The sequence below is a fragment of the Dreissena polymorpha genome, chromosome 5 (assembly GCF_020536995.1).
Source record: "Dreissena polymorpha isolate Duluth1 chromosome 5, UMN_Dpol_1.0, whole genome shotgun sequence".
NCBI classification, from domain to species: domain Eukaryota; kingdom Metazoa; phylum Mollusca; class Bivalvia; order Myida; family Dreissenidae; genus Dreissena; species Dreissena polymorpha.
The window spans coordinates 88,798,393-88,816,102 of record NC_068359.1 but is presented as its reverse complement, the minus strand read 5'-3'; the positions used below and the strand labels follow the sequence as shown (position 1 = coordinate 88,816,102).

The 17,710-nt window shown below is 34.7% G+C and overlaps 2 protein-coding genes across 3 annotated transcripts; one reads left to right on the top strand and one right to left on the bottom strand.

Annotated features, from left to right (window-relative positions):
- Positions 1 to 2,341: 2,341 nt before the first annotated feature.
- Positions 2,342 to 8,998, bottom strand: LOC127832107 (uncharacterized). Its single transcript, XM_052357337.1, has 9 exons — positions 8,769 to 8,998; positions 8,126 to 8,452; positions 7,682 to 7,927; positions 7,343 to 7,582; positions 6,796 to 7,092; positions 5,335 to 5,472; positions 5,018 to 5,152; positions 4,860 to 4,893; positions 2,342 to 4,440 (listed from the first exon to the last, which is right to left on the bottom strand). The coding sequence occupies exons 1-9, from the start codon at positions 8,848 to 8,850 to the stop codon at positions 4,356 to 4,358; spliced, it is 1,584 nt and encodes a 527-aa protein (XP_052213297.1). The 5' UTR covers positions 8,851 to 8,998; the 3' UTR covers positions 2,342 to 4,355.
- Positions 8,999 to 13,396: 4,398 nt separating this feature from the next.
- Positions 13,397 to 17,207, top strand: LOC127832113 (uncharacterized). Of its 2 annotated transcripts, none has more exons than XM_052357349.1 (3): positions 13,397 to 13,514; positions 14,240 to 14,462; positions 15,066 to 17,207. In XM_052357349.1, exons 2-3 carry the CDS (start codon positions 14,249 to 14,251, stop codon positions 15,905 to 15,907), a joined length of 1,056 nt encoding a protein of 351 aa, XP_052213309.1. In that variant the 5' UTR covers positions 13,397 to 13,514; positions 14,240 to 14,248; the 3' UTR covers positions 15,908 to 17,207. The 2 variants fall into 2 exon arrangements, with proteins under 2 accessions (XP_052213309.1, XP_052213308.1); XM_052357348.1 differs by lacking the exon at positions 13,397 to 13,514 and adding an exon at positions 13,752 to 13,983.
- The last annotated feature ends 503 nt before the right edge of the window (positions 17,208 to 17,710 follow it).

The window sequence follows — 17,710 nt, the reverse complement described above, 5'->3', positions numbered from 1 at the left end:
TAATATATTATATTAAATATATTAATAACAATAAATGTCTTTTAAAAATGTAGTCTGCGTATACGCTGACTTTGAAATAAAGTAAGCAATTTACTTTTCTAAATAATTAAATACAATTAAAAAAAAGTTAAACTATTGTGTTGTGTTTTTCACTTGTAAGCTGCATATTCGCCGCATGAAATGTGTGTTAGCATTGTCAAACCACACATTAGTGTGAGTAAATAAAAAATATACTACGGGAGAGCACTTCATATGTGTCCTCATATGCCTGTTATGAGTATCTTTCTTCACTATCGAAATATATCGTATGTTTATATTTGATTTAAACGCAGTTTTCTTTCGACACATTTAAATCACACGTCAATAGCGCCGTCATGCGAAAATGGGTCTTATGCGTTTCGGCAAGCGTTTGTTTAACCCAACATGTGCTTTTGCGCAGTCAGGCCATAAGCGATGCTGTTCGCTTTAAAATCACTCAATATGTTATGTTTCTCCTTACCAGAAGGAGGGATAGCTGAGTGGGCTATTTATATGTAGGGCGCATATGGAATAAGACCCATTTTCGCATGACGAGGGTCATTACAAATCTCATTGCGAATTGAAAATGCCACATTTAAGAACAATGCTTTTTGATACAAAATTGAATTGAAAATAGCAATTTTTTTAATAATGGCAGCCTATCCACACATTAAGGAATGATTTCCAGACGTGCTGACCAAGTACGGCAAACATTGTGGTATGATAATTAAACGATTTTCTCTTATCGTGACACTATACTATTTCGCTAATGATTGTTTTCTCATCTTGGAGGCGAAAGTGAAATTCTGCGAGATGGATTGTAACGCGTAATTGTAACAGGGCCACAATTTGTGTCGTTTGAGCATACAGAGAGTAGTCCGGAATTCCTTACACTGAACAGTGATACATCCTTTGAATTGAGCACATACGCAGTGATGTAGCAAAAATTCAGAGGTTGTATCTCGAATCAGCTTATTAAATATTCGAAAATATTCATGCGTGTCTGTTATGTAAAAGTCACTAAGATGAAAACTGAAACAGCTATGCCTAAAAGCGCATTAGTGCTCTATACCTATGTTTATGTTAGCGTTGTTGACACCGTGTGAACTGCTCGGGTAACAAGTAAAGCATAAACAGCAATTTTTATATACTTTTATTCCTCCATATACAAGATACGAAGATTATTGTATATTTTTTGAATTTGTATATGGTGTCAAAAATCAAAAGTTTTGTACACGGAACTTTTATTATGAATATATATTCTTGGTGAGATAGTCATTTGATATTAGAAAATAATATTCCTTTAATATGATGGTGACTGCAAATTTTCTTTATATTAAGTTATCATTACCATTTTCATCATACTTTCTATGCTTTCAGAACTCCAAGAAGCATGTTGTTTTTATTTTGTCTTAGTTATTTCTATGAAATAATAAGGATGATAAAAAGTGCACACAAAACTCGACCCGTGCGCTATGACACACACTTTATAAAGTTGAATGGCGTGTGTTCATTTCAAACTTGCGATTGATTTTGAAAAATGAATCGCGTGTTAAATTATGCAATAGCGAACATCTTCAGTGCCTTCAGCGCTTTGATTTTAATAGTCATTCAATCCCTAACGAAGTCCTGGTGTAAATCGACAGTTTCAATCTACACTTTACATGTGGGCAAACAGCTGCTGGTACAACACGTATTCATAAGTTGTGTCAGTTATGGTTAGGTAAAAAGGTTATTGATTAGGGAATAAATATTTTACCCACGATGAAATGTGAGTAAATGTTTTTAAGTGGAATTTCGTGTAAGCATTTTCCATTTACCCCGTTTTAATATAGAGCTCATCAAGCAAAATGTGCCAAACCGATTGTAAAATACTAGCATCATTTATATAAATACTTGTATACTAATAATGTTGTCGGTAAATATGTATTTAAAATACAATAGAACATATAACGTATTCTAAAGTAAATAGGCTCAATAAGATGTAAGTTTTTGACTGTTATTTTCTGATAGCCAATCATTTGTCATAGCTTGTAAATAAAATTAAATGCCATTTCTTGGTAAAAATATGACATATGCTTTTGGATGAGAGCTACGCTCAATTGGTATTTTAATTTATCATAACGCTGCATTTATATCTGCCTGATATAACGCTATTTTATATATTTTGTATATCAATTCAACATGAAATTGTTATATCAAGCAATGTTTGGAGTTCATTTTAATCGTAATCACTTTTAAAGTTATTATATAGAGAATCAGATTAAACAAGACAAACAATTTGATACTAAGATGTTATTTATTTTATACACAAAAAGCAACATAAACAGCACAATACATATTTTACAAAAATTAAGCGAAAGTACTCATGCCATCAATATTAACACATCAAACGTCAAAAATCATATTCTCATATTCATTCCCACAAACAGATGCAGCGTCGTAGCGATTATTTTTCTTTATTTCTTTTAAAATGGGCGAAATAGAGGGAAAACCTCGCCATTATGTTTATTCTAAGCCTCGCCTGATGTATTACAAAACTATCCGGCAATAGCAGGTTATTCTCTATATTTAAACAATTAATTTATATAACAGAATATGAAAGTATATATGTTGTATGAGCCATTAAATCTGAAATAATAAATATTGTGTGTACTTTGCCATTCAATCCAATGTAGTATTTCATTATCTTGTGTGTACTTTGCCATTCAATCCAATGTAGTATTTCATTATCTTGTGTGTACTTTGCCATTCAATCCAATGTAGTATTTCATTATCTTGTGTGTACTTTGCCATTCAATCCAATGTAGTATTTCATTATCTTACAAGTGGTTCAGCTACTGAATGCCTTTTCACAATGTACTATTGTGAACGTCTTTATCACAAGTATACTGCATTGTATGAGAATCGCGTTTCAACACTAAATTGCACATTAAAATATAAAATGCATACTTTTATTAGATGCAATTACTAACGTGTAATGATGTATAGTGCAGCTGATAATAATCACAGACGTTTTGCCCTCGTATATTGTAAAGCTGCCTTTAAGAGTGTAATAAATCAACAAATACTCTAAGTGTGAGTATAATCAATCAACAAAAAGTCTATGCGAGTATAATAATTCAACAAAATCTAAACATCTAAGGCATTTGCTAAAATAAACTGACAACCTATTTTAATCAATTTTCTGTAAAATGCTTATTGAAAGAACTTGCGAACATGTGACACTGATTGTTAAAATTTTAAGACCGCGTTTAAGCATACAACAGCGTGTGTCTCTTGTTGTGTATATATTCTATTTGTGATTCTATTTGTGGATATTGAAAGACCGCAGCTTTTGTTGTAGCTTGTGATAAGCACTGGTTCTAATACACGACAGTCAATACTATTATGGATTATTTTCCATATATTAGAACCAATTATGTTTTCTTTTGTAATAATTGCTTTACAACTAAATATGCGAAACTTGGTAGCGTTTGTTTATATTTTGACTTGTTTTAATTATTACCATTATGATTCATGTTAAACAATGACATATATTAACCATAACTGGCATAGGGCTAACCACTTACAATGACCATTGCTGATTGTATATTTAAAACGACCTCGTACCTTGTGGTTACCCAGTTGTCAAAAGTAAATCTTCGCGTGATCCATGTGCGTGATATTGAAATCTCTATCAATATCAAATGTAATCATTATTGAGATCATCACCAGCATCGACATCATCGTTAGCATCATTATCATAACCGATTATGATTGGTCGAGAGCAATGTAAAGTTACTTTTCTATAGGGAAAAACAATCTTGGATCGGAATACAATATAAAGAAGTGAAACTCCAGCTGCTGGAGAAGCCACAACCGCACAATACGACACTGTTTATTGTTTAATTGTATTTTAAACTTCCTAGCAGATGTGTATGGTGGGTCATCTATATAGCGTCTCTAAAATGTTGCAATATCTTTAATGATTTTACAGCCCTTCTTCTTTTTATGACGGTTGACAATCGCAAGTCATGTGAATAAAATATAGTAATATTAAACTAAATATACGCAAAATAAGTTCATCTGGATTTTCAATTTAAAACATATAGTAAATTGTTTAAACGAGTTCAAAATATTATATTTAATTAGTAATCGTTCGCATACAAATGTTTATATAAGAAAATATCAAACTGAACCTATTACGTGTCTGTCTGTATTTTCGTATACGTATGTGATAATCTAAGAAATAATTACATCCCCCTCGGCCTGATTAAATGTTCTTGCGCGTGTTTCGGAGACGTTCAAATATCACTTATTGACATAACATCTATTCATAACTATAACATGTCATACTAATCAGCGGTCACAATGAGGTACATCGGCGACTCATCCAGATATGGTGAATGATTTATACCCTCATTACCTACTGCTGCTGCACTGAAAACCGAACCAACAAAAGTAGAATTGAATTCTTCGAATGTATAATTTATGTACAAACTGAAAAACAATCCATCATCTGTGTGTATCATTTTTAAATTCCTTTAAAATCTTGTTAAATATGTGTATATGTGAAAAAATGAATTATTGTTCAGAAAATGTATATAAGTTTTCTTGTTAATAACACTTCGATGTCAAAACTTTCCATACTAAATATAAGATGTGAACGATGATACATTTTATACATTACATTATTGTATCTATGCCATTAATCTAAAAGCGGTAAGTATTAATGCTCTTATCTTACGCATGCAGTTTTTCTACATGTTCAAATCTTACATTTAGCGTCGTTTGTTTATTGGCGAATGTCAGGAACGAAAAGCTTACGAAGAAACTCATATGGATCAAAACATACTCACTTAAAGGAGTACTGTGAAACATTAGTGGCATCGTCTGGAAATAAAAATACATTAATTGTTTTGTTGCAAAGAAAATCTGTGACATTGCAAATACATGCATGTTAGTGAGTGTTTCTTAATGCACAATGCTCGGCTGTTGATTGTACGCATTTTCTTACCGTCTTCAACTTGCCTATCGGGATCTATAATATGTGGGTCAATTTCATTATAAATCAAGGTCGGGTCACTCAATGGTATAGACGACCCAGTTGGTGTTGTGGTCGTTAGGTGAGTCATTGGCCAAACGACGTTTTCTGAAAAGTTGTTCACAACATAGTTCATTTAGAGTATTGATAATAGGGTAAAACGTTAAATTTGATGGGTATGAAATAATGAAATTGAGTCATGATATTGTTGTTCATTTCAGTTGAAAACAAACTAGCATTTCACGAGTATTTAAAATTGTATCAAAACGAAAGTAACTACTACTCTATACCTGTTGTTTTCATTCGTTTGTAAAGTCGGTACCCACAGGCAGCAGAAACTATTATCACAAGCAGTAACAGCGCTCCTGCTCCAGCTAGTATGGTGCCAATTAACTTCATGTTTAATATAGCAGCAGCTAGTGGCTGATCTTCAAGACAAGATTACTGCATGGTTAGTTCTTAATATAAACCACAGGTAGTTAGCGCGTGGCTATGATATTTATTAGTAAAACATTATTTTAAATTAAAAATACTCAAATTATAACGAAAAATCAACTTCTCTGAAAAAAAATCACCACTAAATATATTTATTTATTTATTTATTTATATATATATATATATATAACAAGGTTTTCAACTCAAAATGACCCAAAAACAGGGTGCATCGCTTTGAACAGTCATAACTTCATAAATTGTGCAGCGATTTCCATGAACTTGGTCTCATTCAACGCAGAAATGCATTTCCTTTCCGTAAATGTACATATCTTGTTATATTTTTACAAATGCTGGGTCAAATTTTAAGAAATAACACGATACTTATTTCTCATAACCTACTAGTCATCGATCAGACTAGATCCAAGACTGAAATATTCACGCAGTAAAGGTAATTTTCCCTGCAAAGTTCACGGACCTTGGTACCATAATTCAATAAGACGTATGACAACAAAACATATTACCGTTCTTCCTGTTACATTATGCATCAAAACTAACTGTCCAGCGCCGTTTGAAACCTTTGTTTACATACATTTCAACTGACCGACATTTTAAACACACGAGTGATTTCATGGGTCCAACGCGAAGGTGTGTCTTTATTCCTGTAAATTTCATACTTGAATCGGGTCTGATCGATGACGAGTAGGTGTTTTTACTAATTAATATCATGGCCACGCGCTAACCACCTATGATATAAACTATTGTGCGTGCCTTATTGCCTTCAAGAGAGACGAGTTTCAGTTTTACTAATTTATGTTATTTCTCAATTATTTGATGTGAGACCAATATCGTATTAAAAAAGACGTGCAGTCGCCATGTCAAATCCTTTGAACGAAAATGAGAATCTAAAATAAGAATATGTATATTAATGCGCGTGAATGTACAACGGAAAATTTGGCAAAAATCTAATACAAACAATGCAGTATGCATCCGTGTTCGATCCTACTTACGTCACTTACGTTTATTCTAAGACTTGTAGAACGCGAGATTACCAAACATATGTGTAATATTTTTTCATCTAAACTTGATTACCATGTCTTTTACAGGGACCCTGGTTACAGATATTGGCTTTTTTTTTTCAATTAATTCATTGAATGTTTACAATTGATATAAGTGATCATCAGAAATAAAGTGATCCGTTATAAAACTAGAATGGAAATTAAGTAAGATAAGAATATACAAGTTTGTGTTAATTGTTATATCATTATTTTATTTTAGTTAGACCTACTAGCAGATTGATATTAAAAGTATCTTATAACCTTGATGATTATCCATGTTAATATGACAGCTGATGTAAACGGTCTTGCCGTCTTTGCCGAGTGCATTTGCAGCAATGCAGGTATAATTTCCGGTATCCTGGGATCCATTCAGTTTCATGGTTGGTCGAAACGGTGAATTTCCAACACTGTATTCAATGCCGTTTTTTAATAATTGCATGGTCGGGGGTGGGAATCCATCACCTTGGCAACGTAACGTTATTTGGGTAGTTTCGTTGAACGTTATGTGTGTCTGATAGTTGAAACCTTCCACAAAGAATTCCATCACCGATGCTGTGACTGCCAAATCAAACCCATTCAAAACAAATCAAACTTAACTAAAACAAGCATTTTTGTATTATTTTGATACGTTCCAACTTTTCCGTTGAAACACAAAATAAACGATAAACGCATGAGCTGTAGAATCTGTTCTTTTTAACTAAGATGAAGAAAAAAGATAATAAAATACATTATGGGCAAAAGCAAAAACTGGAGAAAAAAATACATATGATGTATTCGCACTTCCAAATAAAGTAAAGTTTAAACTTACCAAGAATCTCCAATTTGAACAGACCAGTCATATTTCCGACAAAACGTTCTGCTCCTAGGTCTTTCCTGTTTACAGCCTCACACAGAGTCAGCATGTCCGATGCTGGTGTCGTCCGAATTGACTGACATTGTGACCGGATATACGGCTCTCTGATCACAGTGACCATCGGGTTTCCATCGGTGGCTTTACATGTTTTATTATTGGGCATATCACTGTTGCTTGAGCACAATAGCGATGAATCTGCAAGTTATCATTATCACTTTGGAAAATAATTGAGAAATAATAATAATTATTATGAAGGAACGTATTTTGTTAAATAATACAAATAAACTGCCATACCCAATATTCTCAAATTCCAGTCTTCAGACACACGTTTCTGGAAAGTACACGTTGATATGGACGTATGTTGGTATGACGTATATTTGTCCACAAAGAAACTTATATTGGCTGCTGTAAATGTCTTCAATATAGGTATAATCATATTATACTTAATGTTTAATCCAAATATGGTCCATTTCACCCTAAATGGTATACGACCAGAACAATTGGCATTGCCAATTATCTTTGTTGTTAAGTGGTCTTTGTCTGAAATGAATTTAATTAATTATAGTGCAAATGAAAATCATAAAATGATTATTAGAAAAAATAATGTCATGTTCATTTAAACTTATATATAACATTCATTTATTAATCGATGTGATGTTTAACACATATTTTACATGTGAAGTCAATAAAGGTTTTTTATAAGAACTCAAACAAAATGAACATGCATTCGATACTAACTTGAGTTACAAACGTTAATATAGTTGCTGAAATGGAGAACACCTTCTTCGTCTAGTACTGCGCATTGCCATTTTGGACAAACCGTTCCGTCCCAATCAACGTCAATTGTACAACCTGCGGTCATATTTACTATGCACGTACAATCGAAAAAGTTGGACGGTACCATAAACCATTTTGCACAAGACCGTCCACTTAGACTAACATTTACTACCTCATTCAGATTTTCATAAAATCGAATTTTTGTCGCTGTAAACCCGGTAATGTCACACTCAATCTCCGGGCTAAAATGAGTTATGTTCGTTTTCAACCTCAACAATGGCGGTTGCGCTGCAAAAGGAATTACCCTGGTTTATCGTAAAATATGTATCGCATATATATGACGTTATCTCAACAAAAAGCATACACGATGCGAATTGGAAAACTGTTAAGGGTTGATTCGAATGATTGTTATAAAACATGGCTTACAAGTGAATGAACATACAATTTAAAAATAATTATATGCGTGTTAATTGATAAGTATTTATTATGTTTTTATTTGCACCTTAACTCGATAAATATTGTATAAGTACATTTCGAGCACATTATATTTAACTTTGAGGGTTGTTTGTATAGCAAATATCGTAGTGGGATTATAATAACTTACACAGCAAACATCCAACTTCGACAGAAACAACAATATAACACAGCGGTAGGTTTACAAAGCCAAAATTTCCACTAGAAAACATTATTGAATATATGTTTATTTCACAATAAATGCCACCATGTGAGTTTTTTAAATAATTTGTTTACTATGATCCGTTTAAATTACTTTAAATACTTGCTCGAAAGTCATATCTTATTTAAACAAAATAGTAAAGCATCTACGTTGATACTGTCATCGATATTGTTTTATATCCCCACTTATAAATACAAAAACGGAAACGGAAAATATGTTATATTGGAAGGAAATTAAGTAAGACTATTTGCCTAACTGAAGTGCTGTAGTTAACATGGAATGGATGGGATGGAGTACGTATTTGTTTTCGTCCATATAATATCAGAACTGTAAAACGCATTGCATGCATTTCTAAAAACGCAATTGCTGTTATATTTAATATCGCATATCTACATTACATTAATAAATCTAGTATTTTTTACTAGTCAGTATATATTAAAATGTGGACATATTATTCATAACTTTTTTCGTTATAACAGAGCCGTCATAATCCCGTTTTTAATGTGAAGCTTAAAAAAATAGTTTTTTTCGGTTGGTGTTTTCTGCTCACTTTACATAGTAAAGTGAAGCTTCACAAAAAACATTAAGGCCTTGTGAGCATGAATTGCATACAAAATGGTAAAAACAAAAGTACTTGAAGAATGCACAGATAGGCAGCATTTGACAGAAAGATATGATTCTACACCGTGATCTTTGTCAGCACACATAACTGTAATGTGGCTTGTAAAATTTACCTCAGCTGCCCGGGTATTCGCCGACGAAATAATTTTAATCAAAATAGACCAGTGCCCGATGGGGAATGAGACCTGTATTTGCATTGGTAGACGATTTAACGGCAATTCATGTATGGTTGCCCTTAAAGGGACAATGTTACTCTGCTAAAAATGAAAGACGCTCTTCTTCCCGCTCCTCGCGCGCTGAGCTGCTTGTATGGACTCTCTAGTCGCCACACGCCGTCGACCCGAACCCCAGAACGGTTTCCGCAGCACGTTAAGCGTACTGGGTACCGCCGTCCTTCGACACTTCGATTATCTTCCCAGGGTCACCCCCTCGAAAACCTGGTCTGTATCTCTGCCCATTGTTCGCCACGCCCGTCCTCTACGCTGCCACCTCCGCTGCTCCCGTTCCTCTTCCGGCGATGTAGTGAAACCACAATCTACCTTCGGACAATAACCATTCCGCTAAGCGATCCTTCCAAGTTCTGGGAGTCAGCGAAGTCAGCAGGAAAGGACGTCCGGGTCTAGGGATGACGGTACTCGCTTGATTAACAGAGCCACCAGAGGATGTTCCCATATCCGTCCCTCCTCAGACGATGTAGTGAAACGACTATCAACATACGGACAATAACCATTCCGCTTGGCGAATCTTCGGAGTCTTTAAGAAAATCTTCTCTATAACTAATGAATACTATATCATCTATAGAGTTACCTTGATTGTTTTGACCATCGCCATTTTCTTTACATTTTCAACTTTAATCGCCAGCGGACAGAATCAATTGCCATTGGCGATTTTGGTGATCGGAAACGCTAACATATAATATCTTGACTTTGAATTAAAGTTAGAAAAAAGTGCAATTTAAATACTTTATTTAAACAAAAAGATTTAAATTGATAATGTTGCTTTTTGTCTCTTGTTTGTTCACTCTTGAAATTTGTGTTGCACGTGTTTTCAAACAACACGTCAATGTTCGTAAATAAAAAAAATGCTACGGAAGATCACATTATTTGTGTCCACAATTTGTTTATTATGAGTTTATTTTTTCACCATCTAATTATATGGTATTCAAATATTTGATTTACATGCAGTTTTCAATCGACACATTCAAATCATACTTTTCTAGCCACGTCATGCAAAAATGGGTTTTATGGCGCGTTGCTAAGTCTGGTCAGGAGCTGCGCTGTCCACTATAAATCACACAAGGTTTCGTGGTCTCATTAGGTATCTCCTGATCTACTGCGAGATGCGTAGGCTGAACCATAGCTACGCTTGCCGCATATGGCATAAGACCCATTTTCGCATGACGCGGGTCTATAAAAATAAGTTTGTTTCTTATAAATGGAACATCTTTGCACAATACTTTTCGATAGAAAATAAAATTCAAATTGTGTTTTTATAGCAAACTGGCACATTTCGGTAGAATTTCAGTCTGTCAAGAACGATTGTCATACCGACTGAAGAGTACGGCAAACCATTGTGGTTAGTTAGTGAAACGATTTCTTCCATTAATGACACTTTTTTGGTATCTTTTGTTTCATCATCTTGAAAGCAAAACTGTGTTATCAACTTTTATCGATAGTCCATTGTGTCTTACCCGGACGATTTAGTACCGAGTCAAAATGCGAAGTATTATTTAAACATATATCACGCACACAGTAATATCGAAAATGATAAAACCAAACAGTTTTGTTGTTTTCAGTTGAGTTTTGGTGAAATTGATCAATTATTTCCGAATGTCACGAATAATTTTCTCAATGAACTGCGTTTTACTCATCATTATGAAACAATAATGAAATGGAATTCATATGAAAATATTTACATATTTTTAAGGGAATTGTTCACAGTTTTTTAAAATGAGAATTTTCCAACTTTTTGTCACAACGATAATCTGTTGTTGTTTATTTCACAGATTTAAAAAGTGAACAATGTACATCAGGGATCATCGTAACCAAAGACGTTTTAAGGCCAGTGTCATGTGAAATTTATGTTTTGAGAAACTTCCCTTAATCGGCACCAGGTACAAGCGGATCAAATGGCATGAAAAGGTCCAAACGATATGCTTGTTCGCCGCTTATTTCATTTCTGTTAGGTCAGTGCGTTATTAGCTATTACTTATATATTTAAATGTTTTCATGTTTGTTTTTGTTTTTAATTTTACGGCTTAAAGTACAATTGAAACCAAACCATACAGTTAAATTGAACTTTAGATAAGATATAACGCTACAGAGTAGAATGTGTTGCTATCAACGAATCAGCAGTAAATTAGAGATATTTTGTCGTTAAATCGCTAATAGAATTAGGCTTATGCGCGAAATTATATTATTAAAACAACATTTAAAGCGAACGTGTTGTCGGGAAACAGATATACATCCGGTTTTAAGTTAACTCTTACAGTGCGGGAACCGAATTTTGAAGGCCTTTGCAAACAGTTTGGATCCAGACGAGACGCCACAGAACGTGGCGTCTCATCTGGATCCAAACTGTTTGCTATTCTGATAGTATTCTTTGAAAAAAAATCGAAGAAAATGCTAATTTTAGAAATTCAGCTGACGACATTTTAGCAGACGACAAATTTCCCAGCATGCAAAGGGTTAAGCTTTCCGGCTAAACAAAGTAATGTGATCTGTTTAAATTATAAATAACGAACTTGTGTTTGACTGTGCCATATATAGTTAATCATGCTTGAATAAAAACAATAGAATATCGATTCATTTTGATTGACGCAATTTCTATATAATGGCATTCCTTTATGTAAGCAGGCCCATGGAAAGTTTGGATTTTAAATGGACATAAATTACATTGTACTTGGTGACTTAGAACCGTTGGAACGTTTACTTATAGTACCAGGATCTTAGAATCTTATAAACTCAGCGAATGTAGAAGTGTTAAAGTACAAAAAATACTTAAACATGTCAGACAAAATACCGTTTCTACTTAGCAAGTGTTAATTAAAAAAAGAGTATAGAATGGACCAAGAGAGGAGAGTAAGTAAAAGAGCTCTTTAATTTTAGACGGTTTTACCCATTAATGCCTAGTGGATTCTCCCATCCTTCTAAATTGAATCAATTTATTTCCAAAATTAGGGATGTCTAGTATATTTATTTTTATATTTAGAATATTTTTACAGAAATTCCTTTAAGCAAACAGCGCAGACCCAGATGAGACACCGCATCATGCGACGTCTCATCTGGGTCTTCGCTGTTTACAAAGGTCTTTTTTCTAGACGCTAGGCATAAATGGTTAAGGAACTAGCAATGTTATACAAAATATATATAATTGATTTATGTACATAAGAAACATAGACGGAGCAAAAAAGTAATTTTATTACAGGATTAAGATTTATCATAAATAACTATGTTTTGTGGCCGATTAATGCAATATCATTCCGTTGTGTGGGCGGGTTTTAATGGCTACGACACGAAAGAACGTAAAGTATACCTGCCGAAACGACCATTGTGACATTTATCGTTCTTTCGTGTCGGCGCGCTTCAAATCCGCTATCACTTGGACTCGAAAGAGCGACATATGTCATAATTATCGTTTCGGTTGCTATTCTTGTCGTTCTAGCTTACAGCCGTGTTGTCTTTTTTTCAAACACGTCAAGAGCTCACAACGATAGATCATACGAGCCGACAAGCAAAGAATGAGTGAAAGAACGAGAGATTCAGGCCCCTATGCCGTAATGTCGTTATTGCGGATCTAAACTAAAAGCGTGCAGTCGCCTCTGATTTTACATTATTGCGTGTAGGCGGAATAAAAAGTCGCATAAAGCGGACACGCCAAGACCACAAGAACGTTTATTTGTAAATTCGGCAGGTTAATTTGTCATTGTTGTGCAAGAACGATATGGCAGAAATAAGACACCACCAATATGCAAAGGGATTTTATTGATTAAAAAACGGTAGAGCGCGTTCAACGAATCGTCATTTAATAACAATACTTTCGGAAAAATATGATGTATGTTATTATTTTACTTTTATAAATATACGTCAACGTGTTAGAGATATATACCTTTAAACCGTGTCAATTTCAAAAGTGTCGAATGTTTTGTCCTACATTATCAAGTGTCTTGTTTGACAGACAACTACGAGGAAGAAATGTTTAAATTCCAACTGACATACCCTCATTTTAATCCGACCTTGTTTAACCCATTTATGCCTAGCGTCTAGAAAAAAAGGCATTGGCAAACAACGTAGACCCAGACGATACGCCGCATGATGCGGCGTCTCATCAGGGTGTGCGCTGTTTGCTTAAAGGAATGTCTGTAAGAAATATTCTAAATATAGAAATAAATATACTTGGCATCACTAATTTTGGAAATAAATTGATGCAATTTAGAAGGATGGGAGAGTCCACTGGAGATAAATGGTTTAATTGTGAATTGCGGTTGCACTTAAAAATAGCAGAGTGTACTCGTATATTACAAGTGCGTTGATATTTAAAAGTTTTTGTGATAAAGCTAATATACGAATTATCTTTATTAAACGGTACTCATAGTTAAATAACGCGTAAGGGTACAATATTGAAATGCGAATGTTTAGATAGACTTTTCTTTAATCTGGTAAGTACGTTTCATTACTCAGCCTGCGCAGAAATAATTCTCATTAAAGGTTTATTAATAAATCTTTCGTCTGAGATGTTAATTTATAAATATAAAATTCGTGTAATGGTGTCCTTCGCAGTAGCTGAACATGTCGCATGGAAGCGGAAGCGGCCATTATACGTTGTCAAGAAGACAGCGTGACGCTTTCGCTTTTAGTGAGACAAGCAGCAGACGACAGCTGATCCCGACCTACCAGAGCTCACTCGCAAACATAGATTTTCGTATGCGCAGTTGTCAGACGTGCGGGAAGCAGTTTTCGAACGCCGGCGAGCTCACAAAACACGTAGCCTTGAATCACACAGGTATAAAAAGAGCCGCGTTCAGAGAAAATTGGTATTAATGTGTGTGGGTCAAGTGTCGTCCCAGATTAGCCTGTGCAGACCGCACATGCTTGTCTTTATCGACTCTTTACGCACCTACATTAATACCAGTTTTTCCACAACGAGGCTCAATTGAACGTGTCGCATGCTGTTATGTCGAGATTATGAATGGACATTTGTTGAACGACGGAACTTAATTGGATGTAAAATAACAATTTTCTAACCGGTCACATGTGTGCATGTATATAAAAGACAATTTAAAATTAACTACATTCTTCATAGTTACGTACTGTGTGTTTGCGTCAAACAAGAATAACGCACATTAATGATAATCTAGGTATTCTAGACTGAGTTTTTCTATCCTTTTGCTTCGTTAAGTCATATTCGCAAACTTGTATTAGCGTTAAAATATTAAGAAAAATATGTTGCAAATAGATTTGGAGCAGTTTTCTCATTGCACAAAGCAGGAATATGTTTTTAATATTAAAGGCTACCGGTACAAAGTTTGGCCTACCTTCCGACCCTTTTCTGAAATGTTTGTGGAAATAAATAACTGTTTTGACCCTGTTTTGAACCTGTTTACAGGTTCGAAACCAATATCATGTAATGTCTGTGGTAAAAGGTTCGGCAGTTCCCGTCAAATGAAGTCGCATTATCAACAGCATCGAGAGCCTCGTTTGGAAGAGTTCGGCTATCTCCGTACACCACGCCAGGCACGTGACCTAGTGTCCGAAACGACCTCCTCATCGGAGACTACCGTTGGAAGTTTTCACAGAATTCCGAAAGGCTTAAAAACTTACGTTTCTGAAAATTCACCGACCGCGAAAGACACATTCGGAACTGAGCAGTCATTTCATCCTTACGTACCCAATACTCACAAACTAAAACTATTGCGGGACATGTATGAAGATCCCGACCACCCTAGACTTCAGACCGTGGATACGAAACTGCCAGATATCCGGTCGACAAATGGAAAAACTGTCGTTACCAACGGAAAAGAAGGCGAAAAAACGAAATCCATTCCCGATGCTGACGTCACACGCGTAAAATCAAAATTCAGTTTACCACAACTTGATGCTGGGAACATTTCTGTTATAGATACAGTAATGGGTGCATCTAGAGTAACAGATACGAGCAAAAAATCGCATTTTCTTGAAAAAGCGCAAGATGATTTTATAAATGCCCGGATGTCGGAAGTGTCTCTGGCAGGACGATCTCCAACACCGAAATCTTTCCGCAGCTTTTCTGGCACTGTAGAGTACCGCAAACCGAAATATTTGATAAATCGGGAATTCTGGGATACCGGAAGTCGTGCAACCGGAAGTGCGATACGGTATTCACCAGTGTCAGGGTACGATCCATACAATCGTGGTAATGGCAGCGTAAAAAGCTGGCAAGGAACACAGGCGCTTTCACACAGACGATGAATAAAGACGATAGTTTTAGACACAAAAAGGGTGGGACTATTTTAATTAAAACAGCTCTAATATATCGTTTTGATTATTAATCCAGTATCGATAACCATAAAAACACATTGAAATCAGTCAAAATGTAACGGTGTTATGCAATTGTGTAAAGTTTCTGTTCACGCATCAGCGTCTGACGTATAGTACATGACTTATACAAATTTGTACTCAACATTTATGTGTTTATTTAGTTTGAATTTCGCCGATTTCGACAGTAATTCAGTAAAAGCACGGCGGTCCGTTGATCAACTTTCTCTTAACTGGTTTTAACCAGTACATAGTGTCCATATGTATGCCTTTCACTGACATATGTTCTGTTTAATTAAATCAGTGGTTTGGGTTCGGAGTGGCCGTAGCGAGGATTTCATGGCCAACCATTACTGAACACACAAGTTATGTGTCCGGGCAGAGGATCGAACATATGATTTGAGTCGCGTTCTGAGAAAACCGGGCTTAATGCATGTGCGTAAAGTGTCGTCCCAGGTTAGCCTGTGCAGTCCATACAGTCTATTCAGGGACGACACTTTCCGCCTTAGTTGGATTTTTGCTAAGAGACTTCATTTAAACAAAAAATGTCATAAAGCGGAAAGTGTTGTCCCTGATAAGCTAATCTGGGACGACACTGCATGCAAATTCATTAAATCCCTTTTTCAAAGAGCACGGCTCATTTGTAGTAGAGCGCTCTACCAGGAGCTAGCCTTCCTTACCAAGCGGCAATAGTGTGTATTACATTCACACCGTTTCGAACAAAAACATAATTGAATGCATTTCACACAAAAATGATCAGTAAAAAAATAAGTTCTGTTCCATTAGAACTGATGTCCTTTTAAAATGCACTGCTTCAAGAAGTGTTGATAAAACACTCACAACTTTATCACATTTTCCTTTTTTTCTTTTATTACTGCCTGTTATAATAGAAACATACAGTAACTGTTTGAATATCTATGTTTAGTTATGTTAATTGTGTTATGTTATTATGTTTGTTAATGAATGCACTAATTCTAATTGGTAAAGTTATTATTTAAAAAAAGAAACATTGAAATGCAAAAGCGTTGTAATTGCAGTATCCGGTAAAATACGCTAAATGCGTGACAATAAATACGAAGGAAAGCATTATGCTTTTCATTGCGCGTTTATATACATGGTACCTTTACTTTGCGTTTATTTAGCATTATTACGCCCTGATCAGCATAAAACTAAAATATTTGCCGTTATATTACGCCGTTCATTTAGCGTTATTACGAATGTTGTTGTATATTTTCATGCCTTAATTGAGCGGTATAATACATTTATATTGTGTTGTTATGTCTTGTTCAGCGTTATTGTATGTTTACTTCGCGTACTTATGCATGTAGTGCTCGTTGTTATGCTATCATTTCACAGAATCACACTTCATTTCGCTTAATAACGTTGTCGTGCAATGTGTCTACCAAAACAGACCATTAACTGTTCATATTTATTTTGTTGGTATTTAAACTATTGCCATTTTTTAACAATCACATTTACTCACTGGCCGGAGATCCATAACTTTAACTTAACTCCTTACTTAAACCCTTTTAAACTTCTAAACTTGGTAGATATTATTTTACTTGCCTTTTATCCAGTAATATCGGGTGGTTATATATATATAGTATTTTTTCTTCAAAACATTATAGGCTATATATATATATATATATATATATATATATATAGCCTATAATGTTTTGAAGAAAAAATACTGTTAATTAAATCATTAAAAATGCACATAACGATAAACATTACGCG

Bases quoted from the DNA above. Each gene is read 5' to 3' on its own strand.
- LOC127832107 (XM_052357337.1), bottom strand. From the start codon at position 8,850: ATGTTTTCTAGTGGAAATTTTGGCTTTGTAAACCTACCGCTGTGTTAT. The intron at 7,093-7,342 runs GTAAGTTTAAAC...TTGATTTGGCAG, and splicing joins GTTCAAATTGGAGATTCTTG to TCACAGCATCGGTGATGGAA. The intron at 4,441-4,859 runs GTGAGTATGTTT...TTCGGTTTTCAG, and splicing joins GTTTCACAGTACTCCTTTAA to TGCAGCAGCAGTAGGTAATG.
- LOC127832113 (XM_052357349.1), top strand. From the start codon at position 14,249: ATGTCGCATGGAAGCGGAAGCGGCCATTATACGTTGTCAAGAAGACAG. The intron at 14,463-15,065 runs GTATAAAAAGAG...ACCTGTTTACAG, and splicing joins CGTAGCCTTGAATCACACAG to GTTCGAAACCAATATCATGT.